General features: G+C 35.9%; 1 protein-coding gene across 4 annotated transcripts in view; it reads left to right on the top strand.

Annotated features, from left to right (window-relative positions):
- Positions 1-11,478: 11,478 nt before the first annotated feature.
- zdhhc13 (zDHHC palmitoyltransferase 13) overlaps positions 11,479-17,549 on the top strand; it is a 13,106-nt gene continuing 7,035 nt past the window's right edge. For 2 of the 4 annotated variants that reach the window (XM_007558779.2, XM_016674692.1), the window contains exons 1-6: positions 11,479-11,572; positions 13,929-14,149; positions 15,275-15,397; positions 16,098-16,175; positions 17,157-17,301; positions 17,394-17,458. In XM_007558779.2, the coding sequence (XP_007558841.1) occupies positions 11,549-11,572; positions 13,929-14,149; positions 15,275-15,397; positions 16,098-16,175; positions 17,157-17,301; positions 17,394-17,458 (656 nt within the window). In that variant the 5' untranslated portion in view covers positions 11,479-11,548. Of the gene's footprint in view, positions 11,573-11,624; positions 11,731-13,928; positions 14,150-15,274; positions 15,398-16,097; positions 16,176-17,156; positions 17,302-17,393; positions 17,459-17,549 lie in introns of those variants that run through there. The other 2 variants (XM_016674694.1, XM_016674693.1) reach the window with 2 other exon arrangements.

The raw sequence follows: 17,549 nt of genomic DNA, 5'->3' as shown, positions 1-17,549 counted from the left end.
TGCCTCTGAGACCTAAAACCTCCTACAATAATATTCTTTCTGTCTTTTAAAACACTGTGGGGGCATTTTGTTCACTCTTGTTTGCAAATTAATGTTTTTTTAGCACAAATTCTGATTAATTTTGCTGGATTTGAGTCCTGACTTTGACTAGGACATTGCAAGGTCTTCATTTTGTTTAGTTTTTTTTAGCCAACTTCCTGCTGGGCTTCACGTTGTCTTGTTTCTGGAAGTGAAGCTGATGGACGAACATCCTCCATGAGCAGCGTTCAGTTAATTAATTGTGATTAATTGATCATTAAAATAATCGTCACCTACCTTACTAATCGATTAATCATTAACTGGAGTAAAAAGGGTTAAGGCTCAGTTTGCTGAAAGAGTAAAACACTCAGAGCAGTAATTAAGCTAAAAATGTACAAAATATACAACTGTTGTGATCTGTGTTTTTCTGTGTAGTTGAGATTTTCTGTTTAGTCCTGCTTCCCTGTGAGTCTCTGTCCTGTCCTCCCTGTTGATTGATCCCAGCTGTGTCTAGTTTCCTGATTACCCTCTTCGTGTTTTTAAGTCCACCTGTTGTCTCTTGTCCTTCTGTTTCCAGTGCTACCTGTATTTATGAGTTTGTTCCCGATTCTTTATTAAAAATAATTTTCATCATGACTACCTGGGTTCACCGGCGTCTTTCTCACCTACAACCACACACCATGACAGAAGGATCTGACCAGAAACGGGGAGGAACGTGAAACACATCAACATGGACCCAGTAACCATCCCCCGCGGCTCCACCGGTCTACCCATTTCTCAAGTCTAAGGACATTTATAATACCGAGTTTGAGGAGGATTTTTGTTATTTTTTTCAATCTGTTTCACGATGGCCCGTTTATGTTAGAACTAGTTCAAGAGCTCCATGAGGAATTTCTACAAAGGAAAAGCTTCACCTCACCTGTTCCAGCTCCGTCTTTCCGCTCCATCACCTCAGCTTCATCACGCCGCCTACGCCATACACTCTTGCCGCCGGTCTGCCCGTCTCCACAGTTCCCGTGGCCATTGGGTTCCAGGTGGCCAGGCTAGCCCCGGGACGCCAAGCGGCGCGGATGGTGGCATGGCCCGTCCTGGTGGGTGGATTTCAGCCCCCAGAGTTTCCTGTGCCCGCTGCCAGTGAGCAGCCTCCAGAGTTTCCCAGTGCTCCGTCCGAGCGTCCCAGTGCTCCGTCCGAGCGTCCTGCCGGCCCCTGTTCTGTCAGATCAGCATACGTTGTCATAGTCATACGCTAAGCTCAGACATGTATACGCAGTCATTACCATATGATTTTATTTAATCAGCAACATAGAATCATGACGTAGATCATCATACACTTTATTAACAGCTGTATGGCATCCTGACTTAGCGGTTAAGTAGGTTAATGAGTTTTACACGGGCGTGTGTTGTAGTTGACTGCAGCTGCAGCCAGACCTGCTTTAAATACACTTTGAAACCACGACAAGGCATGTAGTTTTCATATATTATAAAAAATGTAATGACTTATTTTCGTCATAACTTGTTGCGTATGCTGAACTGACAACTCCACTGACGGTCGGACTTCTTAATGCGCATGCGCGGGCATGCGTACTAACTGCATGTATGCTATCCTGACAGCGTACCCAGAACACCGGCCCCTCTGCCGGCCTTCCAGAGCCTCCAGCCGGCCCCACGGGCCCGAGCACCTCCTGCTGTGGCGGCGGCGACCGCCAGACCCGCATCCTCGTGTTCAGTTTCTGTCCTGTGAGTCTCTGTTTCGGCGTCTTCCTCGTTGATTGATCCCCAGGTGTGTCTCATTCCTTGATTTCCCTCCCTGTGTATTTAGTCCCGTCTGTGTTCCAAGTCAGATCCTTGTCGTACGTCGAATGTCGTTTGTCTGCCTCCCATCAGTTGAACTGTAAAGTCCTGTTGGATTAGCTCTTATTTAGTCCTTAGTTTTTCAGTTGCTCCCGGTAATTAGCGGTGTGCTAACTCTCTGCCGTGCCGCCTGGACTGTGCTTGAGCTCTTTATTTCATCATCACTAAAGCACCCCATGACAACAACAGCAACTATAACCAGAAATAAACAAATCCAAAACACAAATGAAGAAAACAAACATGTGTTGAGATCTAATCACATAGTAAAGAAATAATAAAATCAGACCCATAAATGAAAACCAAACATCTCAGCATCGCAACACTTTTCTTCCATTTGGCTGATTTTACATTATAATGAAGCATGTGAATCTTTTAAAATGTAATTTTAGAATTAAAGTTGTTCCCGTCTCAATCTGCAGTTATTTTCCTGCCTGAATATTTTCCCTGCATGACTTTAGTGTCGAGTTTCACCATCTTTATGGCAGTTAAATTAATTTGAAAACTCATACAAGCTTTACCAAGCAATACTACTAAAATTATCCTAACAAAAAAATTTTTTTTGTAAGATTTCAAACCAAAAACTTGGAAAATGTTCAAATATATCCTGACTTTTAGTCTCTACACTGCAAAAACACAAAATTATAGCAGGTAACATTGGTCTAGTTTCTCTCAGGATTTGAAGCCGGATCTGCATCAGGTTTCCTTCATAATCAAAAATCTGCAGGAGAAATCAAATTACCTTCTTCAGAGCAGACGGAGGAGCCGCCTGCCAAACCTCTGAGAAATTTCATGTGTTTCAGCAGCGCTGCCCATAGAGGAAAACCCAACATCATTAGTGGAGTCATGAAATTCAAGACCAGCTCATGAATATGTCAATACTTTACAGGATTGTGTTTTTTCCCTTTTAATTGGATGACTACAGAATATATTTTTAAAGTGTGCACGTTTATTTGGAGATGCAGCAGATGTTGCAGAGCTTTCAGTCCGATCAAACAAACTTCATCTGCAGATGGACTGCTCAGGGCATCATGTCCTTGAAATGCTCTGATTAAATTAACCAGATTTCTTTATGGCGGTTGTTGCTTCCTCAATTAAATCAGTTTACTGTCATGTTTATGAAGCTGCAGTTTCCCTCCTTTCTGTTCACTTTTCATCAGCAGTGTGTCCAGATAACAAGCAGGATCTTTGGGAGCATCTTTTGTCGTTTTCACCACCTGCAGAGAGGATTTCCTCCCTTAGTATCCAAACAATTCCTGGTCTTTGAGTTGCTAAAGCTGCCTGTTTCATGCTAACTGCTAAAACTGCTAAAAAGTTTCTATTGAATTTATCAAGGTATGTGTAAATACATGGGATCTAACCAAACTTTGCTCCATTATTATTAAAGGCGACCATATTATGCTGCATTTCATACACTTAATTATTCTTAGATAATGAGATTTTAGTGCGTCTTATGACGTCTTGTCTCTTTAAATCCAGATAAGCTGCTGTTGGCCACGCCCCCCTTAAGTTTACATTCACAGGTGAGAATGGCTGCAAACAGATACCCAATTATACAACCATACATCTTTGAAAAGCAGAAGTGGAGCCTCCTGCACAACCAAGAACAATGCAGCAAGTGGTTTCTGGATGGTAAGGCAACAACAAAATCCTTCGTCTTTTCCAGCAGCCATTGTACAGCTCATAGAGCGGTAATCCAGCTGACCAAGTGAGCTGGAAATCAGCAGTAAATTAAAAAAACAAAAATCTTGTTATAAGTGATGGAATTTAGAACTTTTTAAAATAAGTATTAAGAAATTATTGACTTAAAACAAGCTCATAAATCCATCTGAAATGTTTCTTGTAAGTTAGTTTTGTCTAACAAGAAGCTTGTTATATTGTTATATTGCCCGTTAATACTTTAACGGGCAATATAACAGCATCATGTTAATATAATCAAAAGTTGATTTTTCTGCAGTTGAAGACGTTTTCACAGCACAAATAATAAGGTGAAAATCTCATAATAAAGTAAAATTTGATCATTGGAGCTAAAATAAGCGAATTTAATGCCGTCTTCAGAGAAACTGTTATGAGAGCGGATCTAATGGTGAAACTGACACCATCATTTCAAGCGTTGGTTCAGTGAGAGCGAGTAATTCGCTCAGCGACCCGCCGCTGCGTTCGCAGCCGGACCCGCCCAGACTCTCTGGAGACAGGCGCAGATATGAAAGTGAGAAGACCTCGGTCCAATGAAGTTAATTATGCTGATGAAGAGCGAGGTGACCAGAGGGACTGAAGGCTGCAGCTCATCATGATGCAGCTGCTAAAGAAGGAAACAAGGAACGACTCCTTCTTCTTTCTGTTTGATGATCATAAAACTCAACGAAACGTGACGCACTGCAAAAACTCAAAACCTTATCAGGTATTACTGGTCTAGTAGTTTCTAGTGTAAATGTTATTACACCTAAATTAAGACAAAACTAACAAGTAACTTTTCAGGAAGATATAGAAACAAGTCATTAAGATTATTTCACTTATGACAAGACATTTTTCCCACCTTATATATAAAATCATTTGCCAGTGGAACTGGTACTTCTTTTTAATTAATCAATATTAAGGATTTATTTACTTAAATCAAACTCTTATATTTTGCTGAAGATTTGCTTGTAAGTTAGTTTCGTCTGATTTCAAGTGAACTAAGATGTTTGGGCTATAAACTAGACTAACATTGGTAAGATTTTGTGTTTTTGCAGTGCTGACTCTTCCTCTGTTGCTGAAAACACTTTGAAATATATGATCACTGCAAAAACACAAAATCCTACCAATTTTAGTCTAGTTTCTAGTGCAAATATCTTAACTCACTTAGATTAAAACAAAACTATCTTACAAGTAACTTCTCAGCAAGATATAGTGAATAAATGTTGATTAAAAGTATACTAGTCCTACTGGCAGATTATTTCACTTATAATATGGAAAGACGTCTTGGTGCAAGCCAAATAATCTGCCAGTGCTTTTAAAATTAACATTGAAGAATTATTTACCTAAAACAAGTTCCTGTATCTTGCTCAAAAGTTCCTCTGATTTCAGAGGAACTTGTCTGATTTGTTTTGTCTGATTTATATTTTACTAAGATATTTGGACTAGAAACTAATCAAAAATTTACTTGGTAAGATTTTGTGTTTTTACAGTGTTGAAATGTTACTTTATGCCTCAAAGTATCAGTTCAATAAATTTCCATCTCAACTTTGGCCTAAATCTGACTGACAGACTCTCTGCTCAGAGCTCAGATTGTTAAACTTTAAAAAGAGAGAAAATGGAAAAACAAGTGAAAATCTTTTTTTTTTTTTTTTTTAAAAAAAGGTCATTTAAGTTTGGAAGTTTATGTTTATAATTCTGGACAAAGTTTATTGAAATTTAAAGTTTAATTGTTTTGCTGAATGTGAATCAGTAGAAAGGGATTCACTCAGATGAATTCTGTAAAAGAAAAATCATCTTTATAGTTTGGATCGTCATTAATATCTTTTACTTTCTGAGCTTAAAACAGAGAACAGTTTGGCTTCACGTATATAAAATGAGTCCAAACACAGAAACCGTAAAGAGATTTCTTCATTTCTTTTATTTACTTCAGCAGTAAAATAAAAACTCAGCATTGCATTGGTCGTTTCCCAAAGTGTTTTTGTGATTTTTCACAACAAAAACTTTTTCTTTAATCACACCAGAAACATGTAGAGGAAATCTGTAAGAGGCTTCATCTCCATCCCATGTGACAACAGATCAATATTCCATGAATCTTTTAAATGAGCCTCATGCCAAGGCTGCAGCAGCTCAGCATGTAAGTTATTCTAACACAGCTGGAGTTCATCATCTGCACTGCAAAAACACACACTCCTGTGTTTTTGGTGTAGTTTCTGACCAAATATCTTAGTGCACTTGAAATAAACTAAGTAACTTAAACATCTCATCAAGATAAATAAGCTTGATTTGAGTCAGTAATAATTTAAAATAGACAAATAAAAATACTGTTTCCACTTGCAGAGACATTTTCCCAAGTGAGATAATCTCCAGTGGATCTAGTATTTTTTTTATTAATATTAAAGAATTATTAACTTAAAACACGCTCCTAACTCTTGCTGAAAAGTCACTAAGTTAGTTTAGATTTTATTCAAATGTACTAAAATATTTGCACTAGAAATTAGACCACATTTTTCACAGATTACCAAAAGATAAACAAAGCATTTTATCTGGCGTTGCTAGGTAACGGGCTTGGCTTCGCTGGGGTTGCTAGGTAACAGGGCAGTGCCTGCTGATTTGTGACTTTCCGTTCTGGAGGTTTATGAAACGACTCATTTTCCAGACACTGAAAATATTATCTTATTTCCAAATAAAAGATGGCTGCTTTTTTAAGGGCTTGGATTGTTTTTAGAAGCAGTTGAGACCCAAACTGAAGAATAAAAACGTGAATTAGGTCACGTTAAGACAGAACAACTCTCTAAGCAAATGTTGTACTCAGTTTTCTCTCACCGACTACTTCAAGTTTCTTTTCCAACTAATTAGGAATGAATTTATCACCACTAAACCTATGAGGTAATGCTGACTGCTCAGAGATTCCTGCTGGCGCGGCCATGTCTGATGGGAAAGCGGCGTGTTTGGTTGTCTGCTCCGCCTCACCAGCAGGTCTCCCTTTGATAATTCAGTGGCTGGGTCATGGTCTGGTTTTGAACTCAAGGTCTTGTGGCATTCCAGGTCAAAGGTCAACCCAAACAGTGATGAATGAAAGGGGCGGGAGGGGGTCAGCCTTCGAAGGCTGACAGGAAGCCAGCAGGACCAGGAAGGCAGTATTATTCTACATGCGAGTGTTTTTTAAAGACAGTAACACACACACACACGCAGTGGCTAGTAATTGAAGGTAGTGGGAGGTACGTCAGTGGAGGGAGGATTAATTTTCAAGAATTTAAGCTTGGAAAACCAAAATACCTGAGACTGCCACTGAGATGGATTTAGTTTGTGTCGGTCAGAGTTCAATGTAGAAAGGAGATTTGTTCTGGAGTTCATGGGAAGAATTAAGGAACAGCATTACCTGATGAGATCACAGCAGATCTGAGAGCTGCTTTAAACGGGATAAATAACGTTTTTTAACTGAATTGAATTAATGACAGATTGCTGCATCCTCAGTGCACAAAGCAGCGTAACCGCAGATCCTTTGCAGTCATATTCAGTAAATTAGAAAATGCATTCAGATGAGGCCTGTTTGTCAGGGGGAAAAAAAATCAAATTTTTACATCACATTTTTACATTTTTCTATTTCCATTTGGTTTGTGATGTTTCTAAAATCATCCAGATCAATTAAACAAACACCCAGCCAGTTTTTGACAATAATTTTATGTTTTTTGGTGTCTGGAAAATGAGCCACTTTAAAAAGCTCTGGAATGTATCATTACAAATCATCAGGTAGTGGGCCGTTACCTAGCAACCCCAGCGAAGCCCAGCCATTACCTAGCAACCAAAGCAGAGCTCCAGTACGTTTGGTAAGTTGGGTTTACTGGTTATACATTTATTCCCAATTAGTTTAAAACAATTGGAAGTAGATGGTGCGAGAAAACTGAGAGTACAACTTTTGTTTAGAAGGTTGTACTCTATCTTAAAGGGGAGCAGTTATGCAAAACTAATATTTTGCACATTTTTGTACTTCCATTTGAGTTTTTACTGCTTCTAAAACCATCCCAACATTTTAAAAAAGCAACAAAAAAAACAAAAAACAACAACAAACAAAAAAAAAACACCCAAACCTGCTGTGGCAAAAACTTAATGATTTTTTGGTGTCTGGAAAATAAGTCATTTCAAAAATCTCTGGAATGTAACATCAATGATGCCAGGTGAACCCTAACCCTGTTACCTAGCAACCTGAGGTAGAGCTCCAGCCTGTTTGGTCTGGTGGTTTTACCGCTGAGGCACTGTACAATGGCTGGTGGAAAAGACAAATATTTTGTTGTTGACTTACCATCCAGAAACCACTTGCTGCATTGTTGTTGGTTGTGCAGGAGGCTCCACTTCTGCTTTTCAAAGATGTATGGTTATATAATTGCACTTCTGTTTCCAGCCATTTCCAAGTGTGAGTGTTGAAGTTGATTTGGGAGGTGTGGCCAGCAGCTTATTTGGATTGAAACTGACAAAATGTCATAAGACAGACTAAAATCTCAACATTTAAGGAGGATTTATTGCAGAGCATGTTTTGCATCACCCTTTATTATACTATCCTAACCTGTTCAAGGAAGCATAGTTGGTCGCTTTTCAGAAAATTATCCCAAAATCTCCCAATACATTTTTTATGTTTCAAAAAAAATTAGCAATCCCAACTGAACCAAAAACAGGAGTGTTTAGTCTAGAATGTGATGAGAATGAGTGGAAAAACACCCAAAGTCTAAGGAATATTTTAATTGAGACTCTTTTGAAGGCATTGCAAGAAACTGTCTGCTTTAAGACAAATCATGAAGAAATCCACCTTAAGCTCTGGAGTTGTGAGTATTCACAGCATTTCCAGAGCAGTTTGGTCTATCAGCGCTCAAACACACATCCTCTACATGCTTTTTCTGGATGGCCCAGCTTCCTGAATGGCTCTATTTCTGTTGACCCCAGGCTCACAACAAAGATAAAACCCTCCGAGGCGTCGCTGCGTGTCCGGTTGTAAAAACACTAATTCACTTCTCATTTGCCTCTTCTCTTTATGCCGCCTGCAGATGATAAAGTCTTGTTGACCTTTACTCCTCCTCATTGTTATGACTTCCTCATGACGACTCAATTACCTCGGTCAGGGCCGGCCAAAGCTCTTTTGGGGCCCTGAGCAGATTTTCATTTTTTTTCTCGTTTTAACTTAGAATTACCTAAATTATTTCTATTTGCTAAATGCTAGAAAACTTAGCGAAATCTTTTTATTTTTATTTTATTTTTTATAACTTTCCTTGAATTCAAAAGTTTGCATACATTTCGTCAGTATCTTTTGAACTGTGTGAAATGGGTCAAACCTTTTGGGTTCCCCTAAGCAGATGCTTAACTAACATATGCCTCGGGCCGGCTCTGAATTAAAAGTAAAACAATGATTTTGTGCATTATCTGTAACAATAAAGTGTTAAAATGAACCAGGGAAGATTTTTTTAATCATCAGTGCCTCAGTGGACAGAAAACATAAATGTAATTAATTAATTACACTTAATTAATTAATGAGACACCAGCTAATTCCCAAGCTCGTTGTGGAAGGTTAGAGTCGAGGTTAAGCTACAAGGATCCTGCTTTCTTTAAAATGGAGCGACTAATAAATCCTGTGAGATGTCAGCAACGTGTTCAGTTTAACATTTTACTCACGAGGCTTTTATATGCAGCTCCCTGCATTTTGTTTAATTAAAATTACAGTTTTCTCTGTATTTCACTGGGATTCTACCTGTTATATCAGGAGTTTCCAAAAGTTTTATAACAAGATCCTCGACCAGGGGTGTCCAAACTGCGGTCCGCGGGCCATTTATTGCTCTTTGGTTCATCTTTAGCGGTCGCAGAATGGCACAAAGGCTCTGACACTATTTGTCATTTTTTTAGAATAATATTTTCCATTGCAAGTTTTTATTGTCTTAAACTTCAAATAAGTACAACACTGAATTTTTCTTTAATTCGTCTATTTTTTTTTTGGTTTTTGCTTTAATTTTTCTCTCACAAACATCTAGTGAGTTTTTACTCAGACTTGATCGCACCCCATTATATTTGACAAAATGCAGCAAAGTTTGTAGAAGAAAATTTGTATTTTCTTTCCAGGGAGTAAACTAAAACACTTTATATACATTATATATTCAAACATAAAATATTACAGGTTTTATTTGTTCTGAAAGTAAAATACAAGAAAAAAAATCATAAAATCATATTTCAGGTTTTTTAATTGGGGAGGGGGAAGAAAATTATTGCAAAAAGTTTGGACTCAACTGAAATGAAATATCAAAATATTAATGGGACAAAATGCAAAACAGTTAAGAATAATTTTACTCTCCAGTTTCAGGCTTTGAATGCTTGAGATGAAGGAAACACTTAAAGGTCAGAGCAAACTAGAAAAGAGATTAAACCTTTTACACATTTTACTTGTTTTGTGTTCTAACAAACTTTTTTTGCTCGAGAATAAAAAGTTAAATACATTTTTGCAAAGAAGAAATATATTCAAAATGTATTTTTGCTTCATAACTTTCATTTTATTAAATAACCTTTCACAAACGAGAAAACCTTCTGATTTAAGATTAACCAGTAGCGCCATCTACTGGACAGCTTTTGAAAATGCAGGAGCCTCGGTTTTATTTAAAATTACTGTTTGTTTTCCTATTTCAGCTTGATTATTGAAATTAAACACCATATATGTTTGATTAATTCCATTTTTAAGAAAAAGAATAAGAAAAGTTTTGACATAAAGCACTATAACTTATAATTGTTAGCTAAACTAATTTAAGTTACATTTTAGAGGTAAATAAAGATGATTTCCGTCTTTTAATTATAGGGTAGTGTAAGCAGAAGATGCAACATGAGGTTAATAAGTAAATATGTTCAGGTTTTGTCCTGCTGAAATAAAAAAAATAACAGCATCTCCATGGTAACAGCCTCGTCAGGTGAGTTATTTGGTCCATTTTTAGCTTCCTTTTTAGCAACCTTTCCCAAAGTTGCAGTCCACCGGCTTATTTTAAGCGTTTAATGCTGAGTTGTTCCTGCCTTCCAAACCGGAACTGTTTTAATATTGCACTTGCTTTATTTTTCCTCCTCTGAGGATATAAAGTATTTATGTTTACTCTGAATAATGCAGGAAGCGGCTACAAAAAGTCTGCGGGTGGCAGTAAAACAGCAGTAAAATGAAGATCGATGTGGCGTGTTCCGGAAGAAGAAAGGAAAATGGAAATTGATTTTAACCTTTCAAAAGAAAATGTGTCAAATTCAATGGAAAACAAAATTATATCAAACCAATATTTCGTGAAACACTGGACTCGAAATTATTATTATTATTATTATTATTAGTAGTAGTAGTAGTAGTAGTAGTAGTAGTGTGTGTACAGGTCATAATGGTTTTTGAAAGTTTAAAGTTGAAATAAAATGATACATGAATGAATAAAATGGATTATGTGTTAATTAGAAGAAAAAGCATTTTTCAATTAAAGTTGGTAATGTTTTTCTGTTTTAATCTTTAGTTTATATTTTTATTCTTATTTGAGCCTATTACTGGAAAAAATATCTGAAATTGCAAATCAAAAAATAATTTGTATATTTTCATGTTTTTATGCTTGCATTTCACCCTTAGATCAAACTGTTTACATTCCAAATGATTCCAATTAAAGTTATGTTTGCCTTCTTCATGCTGAAGGAAGCTTGCTATAATAACTAACAAATACAGGTTTTAGCAGTTTTTCAACTTTTTTCCATGAGAAAATTGCATTTCATTAAATTTTCACTAAAAGTACCAGTAGTAGAGTTTTAGATTTATTTTTCCAGCCAATCGGTTGGAAACTATGCTTCTTTTCACTTCATTTTCGACAAATATCAACATCAATGTTTGTTTTATTTTATTTTTAAACCTAAAAAAAAAGCACATCAAATGTCCATAAAGGGTTGCCTTTTATTTTGAAATGCTCTCGGCGGAAGTGGAACCTGTGTTCCAGATGCAGGAACTTTCGCTTCGATTCGCGACACCGAGATGGACTGGAATGAGGGCGGTAATGTACGTGGGATTTACCTTCATTTGCTGCTTTTTATTATTCTGTTGTGAGCTTGTGGTTCTTTTGGGTCAAACGTGACCCGCATATTTTTGTTTAATTGAGGTCAGTTTAGCGGAATATTAGCATTGACTAGCTAAGCTACCGCTTAGTTTAGCCCACGGTGAGTTGCTATGACGCGGAATAACCTGTTCAGGCTGATTCAGAAATATTATTCCTGCTTCATTTGTTGTAGTTTAACTAGTCCTTGTAAGCTGAAACCAAACTGAGCCGTTTAACTAACCAATCCCACCTGAATTGGCTAAATTACCTGGCTTCCCTGTAGGGAAATCAGCAACGTTTCGGCTTTGATATTGTAATTATGATGAATTGACAGCCAGCTCAGCATGAGTAACGATTTCATAGCCTGATTTACTCTGGTTATCCTCTCCTTTTACCAATAAAACCCTCATATATGTTTTATAAAAGTATTTATAAGAGTGAAACAATGTTTAGGCGTTCCATATGTTGCCCTCAGATAAACCTATTCTAATTAAGTCTGACGGATAAAAACCCAACCTCCAGGAAATTCATCCCATTTCCTGCTGAGAGCCGGAAAATGAGTTTAGTTTTCTCTCATTACGTTTTATTTTGTTTATAATGACATATAAAGTTAATTCAAAATCAGATTATCAGCTTGATCCAAACTAAGGTTTGACCAAAATACTCTGCATGTATAATCTATGACATAAAACAATACTTTAATTAAAAAATGCTTTATAAAGGCGAGAGAGAAATTAAATGTTATTCTAGCTCATTTTATGCAAATTTATACAAAGAGTTGTTGTAGATCTTGATGGCTGTGGGCAGGAAGTATCTCCTGTAGCAGTCTGTTTTGTAGGTTTTCTGTGAAAACCTCTGACTGAAAGCACTCTGTTGTGAACAGAATGCTCAAAGCTTTTTGAATTTTCTCAATTTTATGAAGAATACAGCTTTAAAAAAGCGCAGCTGTAAAAAATGCATCCAATACAGACTCAAAATTGGGAATAAAGAAGTTTGCTTTGAGTGTCGAGGAATAAAAATGAGTGTCTAAGTCAGAATTGAATGTGATTGCACAATATTTCTTTAAGCATTGTGCTTTTATCTTCTCTTCCTGGACCTAAAATACCTCTATAGAAGTGTTAACTGTAATTGTCTGCTGTCTCACTTGCTAAACTTTACAGCTGGTACATATTGAGTCATTTTGTAGTAAATTTGTTACCTTCTCCGTCTTGCAATTAGTCATCCAGACAGCAGCAGGTGTTCTGGGGTAAAGGGCAAAACTTGTGAAAACATATTTTAAAAGACTGCATAACTGGAGGTTATTTAGGACACCGTTAATTACATCTAATACTAAAATAAAACTAATTTATGTTGGACGGGTTGCAGACAAATTGGTGAACATCTACATGTTTCTTCAAACCCTACTTGCAAGGGTTAAACTTTATATTAAAGTTTAATTTGACACTTAATCTAAAATTGTATATGTTCAGTTTGATGCCAGTGGATGGACTGGAAAATATAAAGTTAAGATACTCTAAATCTATTTTACAGTTGGCTTAAAGCACTGCCTCCAAAAACTGTAAGAAATTGACATAATGGAAAAAAATAATAATAATAATAATGCAAAACTTAATTTTTAATTAGATTTGTTTACAGATTAGTGGGCTTCTGTCATTGATCACTTCAAAAACACAAGTATATTTGGTGTATTTTCTAGTATCTTAGTAAACTCAAAATAAGACAAAACTATCTTAAAGTACCTTTTCAGCAAGAAATAAGAGCTTGTTTTGAGAAAATAATTCCTCAATATTAAAGAAAAAGTACTGATTTCACAGGCTAATTATTTAACTTATAACACTGGAAAAATATATTATCATAAAGGAAATAATTTTCCAGTGGAGTAAATACTTTTTTAAAATCAATATTAAGGAATTATTCACTTAAAATCTCTTATATCTTGTTGGAAAGTTACTTTTAAGCTAGTTTTGTTTTATTTCAAGTATATGAAGAGCTGTAAGCTATAACAAAACTGAGTAATATTTTTATTTTATTTTGCAGCTGCCTGTCTTCACTTGATATATATTTATGCTTATTTACCACTTATTTTTTAAATGTGACTCAGCATTGTGGAATATATGCACCTACCCACTTTATTTGTTCTTACAGGATTTTGTTCTAATGGCATATTGAGAGAACAAAACCCAGTTTATTTATACTCAACCAAATAAATAAATTGGTTGAGTATAGAGAGCCTATAATAATGTGTAATTATTTACTCTGTATCCATAAAATCGAACGTCTTTAGCATCTCTTGTAGCGGTTTGGGTTTCCACGTTGCAGGGTCACAGCCACGGGCGTGACGGCTGTCACCATGGCAACCCGGGTCACTCTCACAGCCACGGGCCCAGAGCTGCAGCCTTCGGCGGGATGACCAACATGTACATGCCTGCTTACGGGCAGATGGGCAAAGGTCCGGACCCGGTCATGGACATCAGCCAGCAGCCGAAAAAATGGTCACAGATGGATGACAGCAGCAGCTGGGACATCATCAAGGCAACGCAGTGAGTGTTGCTGTCCTCTCAATGCTAGCTACGCTTCCATTCAACTTTTACATTTCTGAAGTAAATTCATTTAATTTAAACACGCCAATTTTGAAAAAACGTAATTTTTAATTAAAAAGTCTTGATGCTATGATGAGGTGGATTTTCAACTATCGAAATTGGTTTATTTCACAAAACTGCAATGGGAAGGTTTCTTTTTTCACATCACAGAAGTCACATGATCAACAGCAGGATGTTACTTCTGACAGAAACGACAAAGAAGACAGGAAGTAGTTGAAGGATGGTGGCGCTGCATATTTTTAATGACTTATCACCTGAACAAACTTAATTCATGTGTGACGTTAATTGTTTTTCTTATTTAATGGAAACATTAATATGTATATGTAATGTGTTTTTTAACATTAGTGGAATATTGACAAAGTTTTGCACATATTTGTGATGGAAATGCAGCTACTGTTTGCCAATAATCAAATGACTTTTGCACTTGAAAAAGATGAGAATAAAAGTTAAAAAATGAAGAAAGTAGGAATGATTAGGAACTAAAATTAGCTTCTGAAAAATATGCTGCAGTTTAAATACTGTTTTTAAGACTCAAGTCAAATAACAGGAGCAAGTGTTCAGTGACATTATATTCCTATTTTTGCCAAGTTTTTAGTAGAAATAAGTGCTTTAGCTTAACTGAATTCAAGAAAGTTACAGAATGTAATAGTTTTATTTAAAATGTGAACAAAAAAGCCTCCCATCTTTGTCTTTCAGGTAGTTTAAGAAAACTGTTTTATTGTAACTGTTAGTCTTTTTCTTGCTAATTTAAATAAACTGTAGTGAATAAAAGGTTGTTTTTTTATTTTTCCTTCTCCAAAGAAAATCAGTTATATATGACTGATTTATTTTCAAAAAATTAACTTGTATTAAAGGATACAAAGTTTTCAACCTTGCAGCGCAAAGATATGATGAAGTCATTTTGTCTAAATCTGATAGAAATAACCTGTTTTACCAGTTCAGTGCACTAATGACCGTTTACTTTGATTCCACCATATTCAGCCAATAACAGGCTTTCTTCATGTTGAGCTGCATTTTTAGTGACTTTATTCTGTGTGAGTATGTTGTCTGTTTTTCACTGGTCAGGTTTGGGATCCTGGAGCGCTGTAAGGAGCTGGTGGAGGCCGGATACGACGTCAGGCAGCCAGACAAAGAGAACGTGTCTCTGCTGCACTGGGCGGCCATCAACAACCGCTCAGAGCTGGTCAAGTAAGTCAGAGTTTCTGAAAGCATCTCTACCTCAGTTTGTTGTTTTATGATGGTTAAGTCATAACAAAAATACACCAACATGTTGATTTGTTACAGAGAGTCACTGTGACCAACATTCAAATCAAGATATATTAAATATGATGCTTTTACACTGCAAAAACACAAAATCTTACCAAAACTCTTTGGTATAGATTCTAGAAATAATATCTTAGCACACTTTAAAAAAGACAAAACTAACTTGCAAGTAAAATTTTCAGCAAAATATAAGTAAATAATTCCTTAATATTGATGAAAAAGTTCCACTGGATAATTATTTAACTTTAAACACGGGAAAAATATCTTGTTAAAGTGAAATAATCCCAGTGGAAATTCTACTCTTTCAACAATATTAAGCAATATTTAGTTAAAATAAGCTCCTATATCTTGCAGAAAAATACTTAAGTTTACCTTATTTCATGTGTGCTAAGATATTTCCAATAGAAAGTAGATCAAAAATACTTGGTAGGATTTTGTGTGTTATTGAAGCTTTGTTTAGTTTATTTTATTTTTCTAACTACAGATTATGGTCTCAAAATTTGATTGTTTTATACTTTTTTACACTTTTAGATAAAATCTATGTAAGAAGAGCTTAAACACAAAGATTTCTCTGTAAAGTCGGGGGTTTTGTGTAATAAATCAACATCTTTTTGGTGTTTTTTAGATATTATATGTCCAAAGGGGCCATTATTGACCAGCTGGGTGGAGACCTGAACTCTACTCCCCTCCACTGGGCCATAAGGTTGGATTTATTGATCTAATTTGACTCATTAATTTAACTGCAACTAATGACTGTTTTAGTAATTGATTAATATGTCAATTAATAGATTAATTGTATTAAAGAATGGACATTCTACACATTTTATGTTAACCAGATTAGCAATTTTTATACAATATCAGGATCACATTTTAAATGTATTTAAGAAAATAAATATTTTATTGCCTAAAATGCAACAACATGTCACTTCTTTTGTAAATATGAACCAGGTGAAGCTAAAACTGCCACTGGAGTTTTGGATAAAACACATATTTACACACAAAGGTGTTTTCATCTTAAATTAAATTTTTTATATATGTAATGTACAGTTTTGGCTTAATTTCTACTGTAAATATGTATTTGTATTTTCAGTAAATTGCCTTTTTTGAGTTTGAGTACTCCAGGTAAGGATTAATCAATTACTAAAAAAATTAGTTGATGAATATTTCAATAATCAATTAATCACGATTAATGAAATTAATAATTTCAACACTAATTTGTATTCAGATGAGTCATCAGTTGTAAAATTCAGCATTAAAAAATACTAAATTTGTTGCATTTGTAGGTTTAAATAGACGTGTCACAAAGCAAATTTTGCTGGATGATAAATTGTTCCAGAAGTTATTACGATGAGCGATGATAAGAACACATTCTCAAACTTTGATTTCTAACAAATATTTAATTTTGTAGTCTGAAGACATTATACATATTTAATATAAACAAATAAAATGGATACTGAAGTCTCTGTAAGCAGAATTACTCTTCACAAAAGGAGCTATTTGGGAAAAACTATTCATCCAAATGAAAATTATCAAGCTTGTCTCAATTTATCAGGCGATTAATTCATTTGTTGCTTCTTGCAACACGCTTAGGTTTAAGTGTATTTGCTGCAGAACTGATTTTCTCCTCTTCCACTGGTTTTCCATGATGTTTTCTCTTGTGTTTTGTTTTTTTGTGTGTGAACAGACAGGGCCACCTTCCCATGGTGATCCAGTTGATGAGATACGGAGCAGACCCGTCCATCACAGACGGGGAGGGTTACCGCTCGCTGCACCTTGCCATCCTCTTCCAGCACATGGCCATAGCCGCTTATCTCATGGCTAAGGGAGAGGTCAGATTCCATAAAGTTCATTTTTCCACTGAGTCAGCTGTTGTTTCTTTTATTTGATCTTTTTTCCCCTCTTGGTGCTTTGTTATGTTCAGGAAGTGGATGTGCCTGACTGTAACGGACAGACACCACTGATGTTAGCAGCACAGAAGATTATTGGGTAAGAGGCTTTGTTTTCTTCTGCTTCTAGTTACACTTATCTGAAAAATCTCATTAGAGGGAACCTACCATGCAAAATTTACATTTACACA

This window comes from Poecilia formosa, unplaced genomic scaffold, assembly GCF_000485575.1.
Source record: "Poecilia formosa unplaced genomic scaffold, Poecilia_formosa-5.1.2 Scaffold99, whole genome shotgun sequence".
In the NCBI taxonomy this organism is placed as follows: Eukaryota; Metazoa; Chordata; class Actinopteri; order Cyprinodontiformes; family Poeciliidae; genus Poecilia; species Poecilia formosa.
Note: the sequence above shows the minus strand (reverse complement) of the source record. Positions and strands in the feature narration are given on the sequence as shown.